This window comes from Hyperoodon ampullatus, assembly GCF_949752795.1.
Source record: "Hyperoodon ampullatus genome assembly, chromosome: 14".
NCBI classification, from domain to species: Eukaryota; Metazoa; Chordata; class Mammalia; order Artiodactyla; family Ziphiidae; genus Hyperoodon; species Hyperoodon ampullatus.
Genome location: NC_136927.1, coordinates 74,167,215 through 74,179,899, shown reverse-complemented (window position 1 = coordinate 74,179,899; position 12,685 = coordinate 74,167,215). Strand labels below are relative to the sequence as shown.

Here is a 12,685-nt window from a genome sequence, read left to right as displayed (position 1 = left end):
CACCACTCGGAACGGCTGTGTGACCATAGATAAATTACTTCACCTCTCTGGGCCTCCATTTCCACCTCTGTTAAAGAGGGAGGGAGGAAAGGAGGGATGCTGGCCCCGCCTGCCCCGAAGGCTACTGTTGTGAATGTGAATCAAATGGGGAAAACCCTTTGCAAACATGATGCCAAACGTGAGTGCCTGTGGAAACCACCTTAGAAGGTCAGCAGCCTGGGGGACGTCCTTATTTATCCTCAGAAAGTGCCCTCATTCCGTGAGCCTGACAGCATGTGAAGCAGCTCATGTCACCCAGCATGTCCGCCCCCTTTTTTCTTTTTACATGTTTGATGACTTTTTAATTATATAAGCCGTCTGTGAATTCACTCTCCTTTTGGGGAAAAAACCGAAGCATTATGGGAGAGTTAAATCTTTCTTTAACCAACCCTCCCCCGGACCCTTCTTCCCCAACCAAGACATTGCAGTTCTTTGAGCTGTGCATGTTCTGTGTGTCCTTCCAGAACCCCCCCGTCATACCGACATATATAACATATACTATGTTTATACACATATCTGTAGAAGATATATTGTTTTGGGTTACTTGCTTTAAAAAAAAAGTTTCCATGCCCACCATTCTACAACCTGCTTTTGTTTTTTCCCCCATGACAGTGTTTTCAAGATCCTGTTGCATAAATATATTAGTTTTATTTAGCCAGTCCCCTGTTGATGGACAGTTAAGCAGCTTCCAGTTGCTCACTGTCACAAACAGTGCTGCGATGTGTATCCATGCATATGCCTCCTGGGCTCACAGAAGCCACCGCGTTACATCTGTCGGTACCGAACCGCTGGGTTGGAAGGTTTGGTGGATACCATTGTATGGCCTCCCCAAAGTTTTGTAACCATCTTTGAAATCAAGTTGGGAGATTGAATGGGCTCCAGGGCTGGGGTGAAAGGTTCCCCGAGGTGAACTGTTTCTGGACTGCAGGGGTGCAGGCAGAGGGGCGCTGTCGCCCTCACCAGCAGCAGCCCTAGGCTCTCCAGCCACGTGCCCACATGCCGGTGCCACCATGCTCCTGGGCACACACAGCCTCACTCTCGCTCCTGCACGGAGATGCGGCTCTCTTTGCCATCCTCCTGGGCGACCGGCTGACACCAGTGTAAGGTCTCCTGCACTGGAGGGGTGGAGTGGGGGCCGAGAAAATCCTCTGGATCAATCGTCTCCACGGGATCCTGCCTTTCAGCCTTAGGGTGCAGGGCCTGGGGAGACAAGGCTTGGGGTTACCCCTAGCATCTGAGCCCTTCCTTGGAAGCGATTCCACTCCTCACCCCTTCCCCCTTTCCCAAACAGAGGGTCAGTGCTCATTCCATGGGTGCGTCCTGCCCCCTGCTGGCCACACCGAGGGTGTCAAGAAGCTTTCGCCGTAGGAGCCAGTGGGGTTAAGGAAATGTCCCTCCATCACCCACCCATGGATCCCACACCAAGGCCCCAAAGATGCGGTTCCCCCGCATATCCAATGCCAGGAAAGAAGAGCAAATGTCAGACTTTGCCAGTGGTGCTGGGGCAGCTCTGTGGGAAGGCGAGCTCAGGAGATGAAAAAGGCTGGGGCTGAGGGAGAGACGGGGAAGAGCCCTGGAGCACAGGGGAGGGGGCGAGGGAACAGACCTTGAATCAATTTTTCTGCCATATAGGCAACAAAGAATCAGTCTTTCTTTCCAGTCTGACAAAACTGAGCCGGTTCCCCAGGGTGACCTACCTTAGTCTCCTGCTTCTTGGCCATCTTTCCTAGAGAGAGAGAAAAACATATAGGATGGGGAGTCACTGAGGCCAGATCAGGAAACAGGTGACCCGTCAACTGCACCTTCTGCTGCCTCTTCCCCCATCACCTCCCCACCTGGGGACTCACTGATACAGGTAGATACCAACAGGACAGTGAACAGGATCACCATCGTGATGGGGATCACCACCAGGGCTCTCATCCGATTCTGGAAACCTGGAGAGATCAAGACTTCAGTGACGGCTCCCCACCGCCCTTCCCAAAGCTGCTGCACCTTGCTGGACTTCAATGTCTAAACTCATCCATATCAGAAGTTTCAAACAGGTGGTGGCCCCTGGTAAAATGTGGCCAGCAGATGTCTTTAGTGTGACTGGCACATTTTTTTTCTTTTTTGTAATATTTGCCAACATTTTTAAATTGGGAGATTGTATATTTAAAATCTGGATATCTGATTTCTCTTGCAAATTTGGAAGATCCAGCCCTAGTGGGCCAGCAGCCCACATGGCACCCATTGGCCAGAACTGCGTGGTGATAGTTGTCTCTACCGGCTCACTACACTCCCACCCCTCCCTACTCTTTGCTCAATACCAAGGCCCAGCATCATTTATGTCTGTAACATTGACTTTGTTATAGAAGAATGGAAGAGAAGGGAAAGTATTTCTTCTGCCTAAGTCTCTATTCTAAATGGGAAAATGAAAAAAAGACCAAGAGACAGGGTAAGGACTAGGGTAAGGCAAGTGAAGCACTGCCTCAGGACAAAATTTAAGGGGACACCAAAAAAACTCAATAATTGGGACTTCCCTGGTGGTCCAGTGGTTAAGACTCTGCACTCCCAATGCAGGGGGCCTGAGTTCCATCCCTGGTCAGGGAACTAAGATCCCACATGCCACAACTAAGAGCCTGCATGCCAACCTACATGCCGCAGCTAAAAGACCCCACATGCCATAACTAAAGGTCACAGATGCTGCAACTAAAGATCCTGTGTGCCATAACACAGGATCCAGTGCAGCCAAATAAATACATAAATATTTTCTTAAAAAACTCAGTAAGCAAGATAAGTCATATTTTAATGTCATGTTTTAAAAAATCATATCAGCAAAGTCTGGCCCACAGGCCAGCTGCCTGTTTTTTTAAATAAAGTTTTATTGGAACCAGGGATGGGATTAGGGTGAGGCAAGTGAGACAAGGTTGTACAAATACAGGGTTGGATCCTGTCTTTATTTAAAATGTTGCTGTTCTGTTCGTTATGGATTTTTTGCATTAATTTTGATTTTTTTTATATTGTGTCAAATAGTTATCTTGATTACGGCATTTTTCTGGCACTCCCTTAAATACTGTGCCCAAGGCAAGTGCCGCCCTCACCTCACTCTAGTCCTGGCCCTGCCAAGAGGAAAGTGAATTTTAAGGAAAAGAAAAGAGTGTATTTTTCTTACCCCTGACTCTTTTTACTCATTAACATGATCCTGCCTAATCCCTGTAGTTATGTGAGTCTGTGACCTGTGCTGTATGCCAACCTCCTCATTCTAAAATCAAATCTGAGGCCCTGAGGGAGTTCCCTGGTGGCCTAGAGGTTAGGATTCTGGGCTTTCACTGCTGTGGCCTGGGTTTGATCCCTGGTCAGGGAATTAAGATCCTGCAAGCCGCATGGTGCAGCCAAAAAAAAAACCTACAGCCCTGAGAGGAAACAGAGTCACACCATGCTGGTCCTCAACGTGCAGGGTAGCAGAATAGCAGAATAGCACTGAGGGAGCACCTCCAAAGTGCCAGAACCCATGCCAGGTACTTACACCACCCTATTAAGGGAGGTGGTAGTATCCCATTTCACAGATGAAGAAACTGAGGCTTGGGGTGGGAGGGGAGTAACTTGCCCAGGCTCCACAGATAAGTGGCAGAGCTGGTTGCCGCAATTCCAAACTGCTCCTCCTCTTGCTTTACCTCCCCTCCCTCTTTCCCCACTGGTGCTTCCAGATGCCCCAGTCTTCCCCTCAGCTCCCCACCTTCCTAGCCTGCTGCCGGGGCCCGTTCTCCAGGACTCACCACAGACAACATTTGTCTTGTTAGTCCCTGCATGTTGTTCCACCAGGCCTTTGCTCTCGCAGCTGTGTACAGACACGTGTACACACACACACACACACACACAAAGAAAGAGACATTAAGTTTCCCCAACCATGCAATTTCCAACCCCAGAGGGAGACAGCCAACAACCAACAAGTCCAGGTTCACTGAGCACATATTATGTGCACCCTCCTGGGCTGGTTATTATGGGGATGACACAGACGCTGTTCTTACGGAACTCGTGCATGCAGAGGAAAGATGATGGTATATCTTGAAGGAGTAAGGACAGTCTCTGATGAGGGCCAAGCTTTGTGATACAGGCTCACGTGAACAGGGGATTGTTCAGAGAAGAGGAGACAGAATCCACAATGGCTGGAATGGAGGGATGATGGGGGCTTCTCAAGCTCGGCACTACTGACATTTGGGGGCCACATAATCCTTCTTCTGTGCTGGGACCTGTCCTGTACATTGTAGGATGTTTAGCAGCTTCCCTGGCCTCTCCCCACTAGATGCTAGTAGCCTTCTCCTCCCCAGCTGTGACAACCAAAATGTCTCCAGATATTGTCAAATGTCCCCTGGGGGAGAAAACTGCTCAGCTGAGAATCTCTGGTTTGAGGGTCATCCAGAAAGACTTCCCTGGGGAAGTCAGAGCTGAGTGGGCCCCTGAGGGATGTAAAATTTAGAGCATCAGTATATTCTCTTTAAGCAGGACAACATGGTATGAGGGATTAGGTGGGTGACGAACCAGATGGTATAAGGAAACTCTGGAAAATTGGGTCTTTAGAACCAGATCACTGATAATCAGCCCTGAAGGTTTCAACTGGATTCAGCTAGTGGGTCATGTCAGCATCCAACCAGATGACTTAAATTGTGAGAGGGCTTAGTTGGCCAGAGAGCTCCCAGGAGGAGAAATGACAGAAAAATGGCCAGCCAGGAGGCCACTGACAGAGTCCAAACATGAGATGACGAAGACTGGGCCAAAGTGGTCCCAGGAGGAATGGAAAGGGATGGACAGAGAAGGACATTGCAAAGGAAAAAACATCTAAAGCTGGAAAAAGAGAGAGAAGCTTCGAAGAAAGCACATACACAAGAAGAGTGCTTAAGGGTTTTCGAAGCACGTTACATGTCTTTTCCTCAAACCTTGTAAAATGAAGGTCATTCCTATTTTCTGAATGAGGACACTGAGGCTCAGATGAGGGTCACACTTCCACGCCTTCTAAGCTGAGTGAGTTTGGAACCCAGTGCTCTGGTTCTATGACATAAAGGAGCCTCCCTTTCTCGTTGAACATTTATCAGTAAAGATTTATTGAGCACCTACTATGCATCAGGCACTGTTCTAGGCATAAGGGATGCATCTGTGGAATAAAAAAAGTCAAGTCTCTATAGTTAAGGAGTTTACCATCTACTGGAGAAAGGCAGACAGTAAACAAATAACAAAGTATATATGGGATGCTACTATTTGTGTGAAAAATATGTCTGCATGTGTGTGCATTTATTTGTTTGTGCATAGACTCTCTAGAAGGACACACATGGTCCAGTGGCTGCTGGATGGTTGAGGGTGAAAGGGAAGCGTATCACTAGAGGCCCTTTCGTGCCTTCTGTCCTCACGCCTGTCTTACTCGTTTTTTCAAATTAAATGTAAAAGGTTAATCAGGCGTGTGTTTAAGGTATTCCGGGCAGAAGAGGATGATGCAAGAGAACGAACAGTGTGTTGAGAGGACTGCAAGCAGCCTGATGTGGGAAGAGGTCAGGAAATGGAGCTAGAAGGTCGGAGGCCATGCACAGGAGTCAGGGCTTTATCCCAAAGGCACAGAGAGCCATGAAGCATTTTAAACAGGGAGAGCCGTGATCTAAAATGAATGGTGGAAAGTTTACTTCGCCAAAGGGATGGAGAACTAGCTGAAGGGGAGAGAGTACAGGCAGGGAAGCTGGTGAGGAGGCTAAAGCATCATCTAGACCACAGTGATGAAGCCCAAGCTAACGCGGTGACAGTGCGGATAAGTGAAAAGGAGGAGGAGTCCCAAAACATCTGGAAGGTCAGATGGACAGGACCTGGTGACTGATTCGGGGATGGGGGTAAGGGGAACCCTGGAACGGGTGCCCAGAGGCGTGCTTGCGCCTTTCACAGCGGGTGTGGGGAGCAGGCAGGTGCCTGGGGGTTGTCTGCACGGAGGTATACCCTCGGCAGTCAGATATGACAGTCTGGGACCCAGGAGACAAATGTGAACAGGAGACGTTGACTGGGAACCATCCAAGGGCAATGGTAGCTGAAGCCAAGTGTGTGGGTGAGATAGATGGTCCAGGGGAGGCGGGCAAAGTGATGGGAGAGTAGAGCCTAGAATAAAGGCCTAGAAAACCAGTTAAGGAGGACGAAGGAGAAGCAGAGGAGGGGTACAAGGAATGGAAGAGAGGCATCACGGTGCCCCCAAGAAGGGAGGGCTTCACCAAAGATCAGAGACCAGCGGTATCTATTACCACCAAGAGAGAGAAGGCAAGAAATGCTGAAAAGTGTCTGTCTAGTTGGCCACGAGGTCACTCTAGAAGTTCTACAGGTGTACGAGTGTGTGTGGACATGGGGAGCAGGGGCTGATGGACAGGTAGCTGGAGAGAATGGAAGCAGGTCCCATGCCCCTCTTGGGGCAGGAAACACAAGGGATGATTCCTTATACCTTGTCCAAGGGTGACACTTTTCAAAAGCAGATGACACACTGGAGAAGAAGCCGACCGAGCAGGGTTCACAGATGGTATCAGAAACCCCTGTAGCTGGGAGGGTGGAGGAGGAGTTAATCATCACGGCGGACCACCTGTCTGGCTCTCAAGGGAACTGGCAGGCAGGCAGGACTGGAAGAGCATTCTGCTTTAAGCACTTCTTCCCCCAGCATATACCTTGCCCTGCTGCAGGCAGGCCCCAGGAAGACTTCTCCCACTGCCCTCTCAAGGCAGATCCCCATGGCAGGAGGCAGAAGGCAAAGTTTCTATTTCCCACCTGCTCTGGTGGAGATATCAATGCAGGTTGGTCCCTCCCCCCCAGGGCTGAGTGCCCACTGCCCAGCCCCTCTCCTTTGGCCTTCACCCCATCTCTCCTGCCTCTAGAGCTGATTCCCAGACAGACCACTTACCAATCTGCTTGACCCCGAAGCCAGGGAGACAGAAGCTGTGCGGGGTACAACTTTCGCAGGTGTGACTGGTACAGTGTTGGCCTTCAACACATATGCAAATAGTGTCTGTTTCTGAGGTGCCCTCCCTCTGGATCTGGAGCCCTAGGTCTGTGCAGGGATGGGCAGGAAGGATGGGAACCCCTTACTGGCCATGCGTGGGGGGCCCCGGAACCCCTTACTGGCCATGCTTGGGGGGCCCCAATCCTCATACTTCCTTTTCTTTTTCTCTTAGACCCTCTTCCAAGTAGGGATGGCAATCAAATTAAGTAACAACCAAGACAACCCAGACTCTAACCAATCAGAACAGACCCTCGCTATAAAAAAAAACAAAAAACAACAGAACGGCTGTGCTGTCAGGAATGAGCTGGAATATCAGCCCAGCTCCCAAGTGCCCCTTCCCCAGCAGCCCACGCACTGGGGTTGCAGTATCTGTGCTGGTGACAGTATTTCTCTCTGTTGCGTGTGGCTAGGAATTCGCCTTTACTGCAGGGAAGGCATTCTGTGTCGGTGACCTCTGTGCAGTCGTTCACCAGTTTCTGTCCTGGAAAACATCAGGAAATGAGGTAGCTCCAGCTAACTCAATGAGTCAGACACTGAATTGAAAACTGATGAGGCTGGGCTTTAGGGAGGGAGATTCAAAGATGACAGTCTCAGACCCTTCCAACTTTCATAGTCTGGTAAAGGACATAGAAGAGATAGGAACCCTAGTTCTGGGTAGGCAGAGAGGGACCCCAGAACATCCTGGGGCAGGGATGGAAAATGCCAGGGGTCAAGACACAAGTTTATAATTGACACAGGGGATCTGTATCTGCCAGCAAACCAAGAGGGGCCCCACTATGGGGCTAAAGGGTTAGCATCTCACCTGGTGGGCACAAATTACAGCACCGACTGTTTGTTAGGTATTGGTTTTCTCCGCATGAAGTGGGTAGTTCTGGGTGGACCTAAAAACAAAATTGGGCAATTTGAAGGGATCTTGAAATCTCCCATATAGCCTTGGCAGACAGGTGCAAATCAGCCAGGACAGAGGTTAGAACTGAAGTGGAAGTCCAAAGCAGAAAAACAGGGCCTGCATATTATTTGTTGTGTTTGTTTTTAACTAAACTGCCAACTAGTATGATTACAAAGGCACCCAGAGAATCATTCTGGTATTTTACAAAGTTATTGCGCTGGAAACTCACAATATTCACTGAACTAAACAGATCTTCCTTTTGGCTTGACTCCTGAGTCTTTCCTCTACCCAAAAACCCAAAAGCACATGAGGACTCCAGTATCTCCCCTGGAGTCCTGAAGCTGGCTGACTCCAGCTGGTCCTAGTCCCGACTGGGGCTATATTTAGCACCTGGCCTCTTCCTTCTATTCTTTTGCTCCCCACCCTCTTCCCCTCTCCAAGCCTCATCATGTTTTCTCCCTCCAACCCCTCATCATCTGATCATCCAACCCCTCCCTCATGAAATGCAAGGATGGAGAAGCCGGAAGAATAAAATCCAACTCTTTTACTTTACACATGGTGAGACTGAGGACCAGAAAAGCTGGGTCACTTGCCCAAGGTCACACAGTGATAGAATCCAAATGAGAACTCAGGTTTCAATACTCCCTCTCTCCAACAACTTGAGTCTCATCTACACTATTTTCACTACATCCAGGTACCACCCAAGCTATTCATTACTTCTTGTTCATTTAAATACATTTTTTTCAATGTAAACCTCACATCATTGCCATGAGAGAAAAACCAGTATCACTTCTCATAAATAAAAGGCAACCCTAAAAATAAATTCAACAGAAACAAAACGATGTTATTAAACCCCAGCTGATTGCTTTGCTTGCTGACAGCCCTCTACCTCAGGCCTGCTCTTGATTTTTGTTTAAAAAGGAGGATTAGCAGACATTTGAGAGGTATTAACTATATTCTAGCTCCAGCGACTTCCTTCTTGAAAAAATGAAAAGGATTTTAAACAGAACTGTAAAGTGAATCTATGTTGTTAATTCTATATCCTTGTGCTCCCTAAAATCATCCCACACTTTGGGAACAACCTGTGAAAAGAACACAGCTTTGGGGGTCAAATAGCTTAAGGCTCCAATCTTGACTTTGTAACACTTAACTAGTTATTTTGCCTCTCTTAGCCTCAGTTTCTACATCTCTAAAATGGGAGTAATAATACCTGCCCCACAGATTGGGTTGTGAAGATGCGAAAGAATAGATGTACATGGCCTGGCATAGTATCTGGAACATAGTAGGTGCTCATTGAATGGCAGCTTTAATTATCATACATATATGAGTATCTGCTTGGATGCCTAGCAAGCTGGCTAACTGGCTGGCTTCCAGGATCCTGCCTAATTGGTGGCTCTCATTCAGCCTGGGTGGGCAAATTACTTACAAAAGTGTATCTGACTCCAAATGGGGAAGGAAATAGCAAAGGCTTCTGCTCCTACCATCATATCACAACACACTATCCCATGAATGTTCTCCCCGCAAGCCTATGGACTTTCCCACCACACTCCCAGAGCAATGAAAGTCCTTTACGCCATTTTCAAACACACAAGAAATACAGCTCCTCCTCTGTAAATCTGTCAATCCCCAGTTCCCACTTCACAGCTTCGATCCTTCTGACACAAAGGAGCTTAGGACCAAGGCTTGGAGACTCTCACCATCTGAGAGGCAGGCTCAGGAATCAGGCAGATGTAGATTTATATGCAGGTTCCACCTAGCTATGAGGATTGGGGCAAGACATTTTCTCTCTCTGAGCCTCAGTTTGCTCACCTGTATAATGCAGCGTTTGAAAGAAATCAGACCTAGAGTGCATGTAAAGCTTCCTGACCCACAGGAAGCTCTCAACAAATAGCCCCAGTTACTGTTGTCACAGCCTAGTCTCCACCTGGAGCTAAAACTGGGAGTTTGTTCTTGAGAAACCAAGACCACCCTTCACCCTACCTCCCCTGGCTTTTCCTCCACTCCTCCTCCAAGAGCCCTCTTCCTGCCTCCTTCCTCCTTAAGAGCCATTACTTAGAGTGAAAATGAAAGCTCTGGGACCAAAGCAGCGTCCCCATGGAAGCTCTTCCCTTGCCACCAACCCCCACTTCATGGGTCACTCCTGCCCTGCCTTCATGCCAGAAACTACAGCTCTTGAAAGTTAGGGGGAGACCAGGGGGGTTGGGATGAGAGTGTCGTGTACTTGGGGGATTCCCAGCCTCCAGAATGAGGAACTACAAAAATGCACTTAAACTAAAAGCACGTCAAGTGTGGAACTCTGAAAATCCCGGAGATGTGCTTGGTTGGGCATATCTGAGCCGCTCTCGTGCCTAGAGAAACCCCTGCTGGTCTCCTAGCCCTTTCATGGTCCCATGAACTGTTCAGCTCCCCTGAGAGTCCCCTATGTCGTCTTAAATTCAGGAGGCAGAGACACAGCCTTGGGTATTCCTCCTAACTTGGATCACCCAGGATTTGCGGCTGGTGGTGGGAGTGTTCCAAGCTCCTTGCCTTCTCAAAGAAGCACCTGGGCCTCTACACTCATCCCTCGTTCCCACAAGATGCCCTGGAAGAAGGCAGCCCCAGCTGGCAAGGAGATGATAACCACCCACAGAGGCCGGCGTCTGTCCACAATGGGAAAGAGAAGGGAAACTAGCCAGACCCGCCCCTTCTCTTGGCTGGCCTCCCTTCCCGCTTCTGAAACCCCTCACCATCTCTTTGGGGCCAGTCCCTGAGGCAGACCTGGACTCCAGTCTTTTGACCAGATAAAGGCGTCAGGTTCCCCAAATCCCAACCCCATCTGCGCTGGCTAGGCACATTTCCTGCAGCGACCCCACTATGCGCCCTCTGTGGGCTACCTGGGACCCCAACCTGGGAGGAGAGAGAGGCAGCCCACCTCATTCAGCCCGGACCCGGGGTACCTTACCCAGCTTCCGCCCACCCTCCTGTCCCCCCGAAATCAGCTTGGAAGGTCCCTTCTTTTCCCATTCCCTACTCTCTAATCTCAAATTCCCGCCTCTGGTCGGAACAGAAACTCAACTTACGGCGGTCAAAAAGCAGCCCCAGAGGAGACACTGCAGAGGCAGACGAACCATGGCGAGGTGAGAACCAGGCGGCGGGAGGAGAAAGCGCCAGGACCCGGCCTCTTCCACTTCCACTGTCCCAGCCCATGGACCCTCCCAGGAAAGGGGCGGGGTCTTAGGGGACGAATCGCGACCAGCCTCGCTGACGGGGGCGGAGCTCCGGGCGAGTCACCTCTCTGGGATTTCCCTCAGGACAGTCCCGGGTAGTCTAATTCCCCAAGGAGTTTAGGGACGCGCCTTGGGCGGGGGGGTGGGGGAACCGGGAGGCGTGGTTCCAAGGAGAGCCCTTCTTGAGACTCCTCCCCCGGACTACAAAGGCAGAGCTGAATTGGCCTAGGAGGCAGCCCGCTTCCTGGGGGTGGGGAGGACGCGAAGGGGGTGAAGAGAGATCCCTATGGGTGTTGGGAAGACTCCCCCCACCCCGTTCTTCCCCGCCGCCTCCGGCAATCCTGGCAGAACCGAAAGCGTCCCACACCGCGATGGAGAGGCCTGAGGAAGTTCCCAGAAAACGGAAAGGTCACAGCTGAGTGGTGGGAGGAGGGCTGGGGAGGCCTTTCATGGAAAAGAGTTTCTCACCTTACAGTTTCGCTCTCTTTCAAAGGAAATTCCCTCGCGTGGGCGCAGCGTCCCTGCCTCCCCATCCATCCATCCATCCATCCATCCATCCATCCATCCATCCATGCAGTCCCCACCAGATTGTATTCCATCCCAGTTCCCATCCACCGCCTGAAGACAGGCACTTAGAGTAGATCAGCCCAGGCTTTCGTGGGATCGTAGGACCCCCTGAGAATCTTAGGACACTGGAGACCCCCTAGTTCTGCAGAAACACACACACCCTTGTACCTATTACTTCCCCAGTTCAAACCCTCCTAGCTGTTCTTGAACCAGTGTTAACACTCTCTGCTCTGCAGCAGGAAGCACCTGGGTTCTGGCCTAGGCTCTGCTTCTGATGGGCTGAGTTTCCTTGAGCCTTAGTTTTCTTCAATGAAACCTGAGGAGTTTGAACTAGACAGTGGTTGGGGTGATGCCCCTCCAAGCTCTGAATTTCTGGACTGGGCCAAAAGGCCAAACCGCACAGATCAGGGAGGATGGGAGAGGAGAGGGCTGCTAACCCCATTCTCCTGGCTTCTGCTGCAAAGGGCGCATTTGCAGACCTGCAGATTCTACCTCCGGAATCCGTCGCCTCTTTTCTATCCCCCCTGCCACTACCGTAATTCAGAGGCTCAGCATCTTTCACCTGGGCTGTTGCAACAGCCTCACTCATTCAATAAGTATTTGTTGAATCTCTGCTATGTTCCAGGCAGCTTCCCCCCACCAGCCCACCGCCATCCTTTCTCTCTCTCTCTTTCTCCCCCTCATTGCTCACTTTGTTGCAGTTCTCTTTTGTAGGATCTGGTCTGATCAGGGCACTTCACTGCTTAAAAACCCTGCGCTCCCCTATGCCCTCAGGATGCTCCAAATTCCTTCTCCTGTCACAGCTGAGTCTCCACTCAGCCGCACCCTCTCCTCCTACACTCACACCCTGCCATGTTCTCCATGCACGCTGGCTTCAGCCATAGTTGCTGTCCCCGCACTTTCCAAACACACAGTTGTTTTTTCTGTGTCTTGCTGTTTTCTTCCTTCCTTCTCCTTCCTCAAGTGAGTTTAAATTTCTCCTCCTCTTCAGTT

General features: G+C 50.1%; 1 protein-coding gene across 1 annotated transcript; it reads right to left on the bottom strand.

The window, feature by feature from the left end:
• Positions 1 to 1,071: 1,071 nt before the first annotated feature.
• CD40 (CD40 molecule) lies at positions 1,072 to 11,662 on the bottom strand (the record flags this gene model as incomplete). The annotated part of the gene is made up of 9 exons (XM_079718711.1): positions 1,072 to 1,239; positions 1,737 to 1,765; positions 1,887 to 1,973; positions 3,795 to 3,856; positions 6,482 to 6,575; positions 6,932 to 7,078; positions 7,386 to 7,511; positions 7,833 to 7,911; positions 11,594 to 11,662. The coding sequence occupies 9 exons, from the start codon at positions 11,660 to 11,662 to the stop codon at positions 1,072 to 1,074; spliced, it is 861 nt and encodes a 286-aa protein (XP_079574837.1).
• Between the last annotated feature and the right edge of the window lie 1,023 nt (positions 11,663 to 12,685).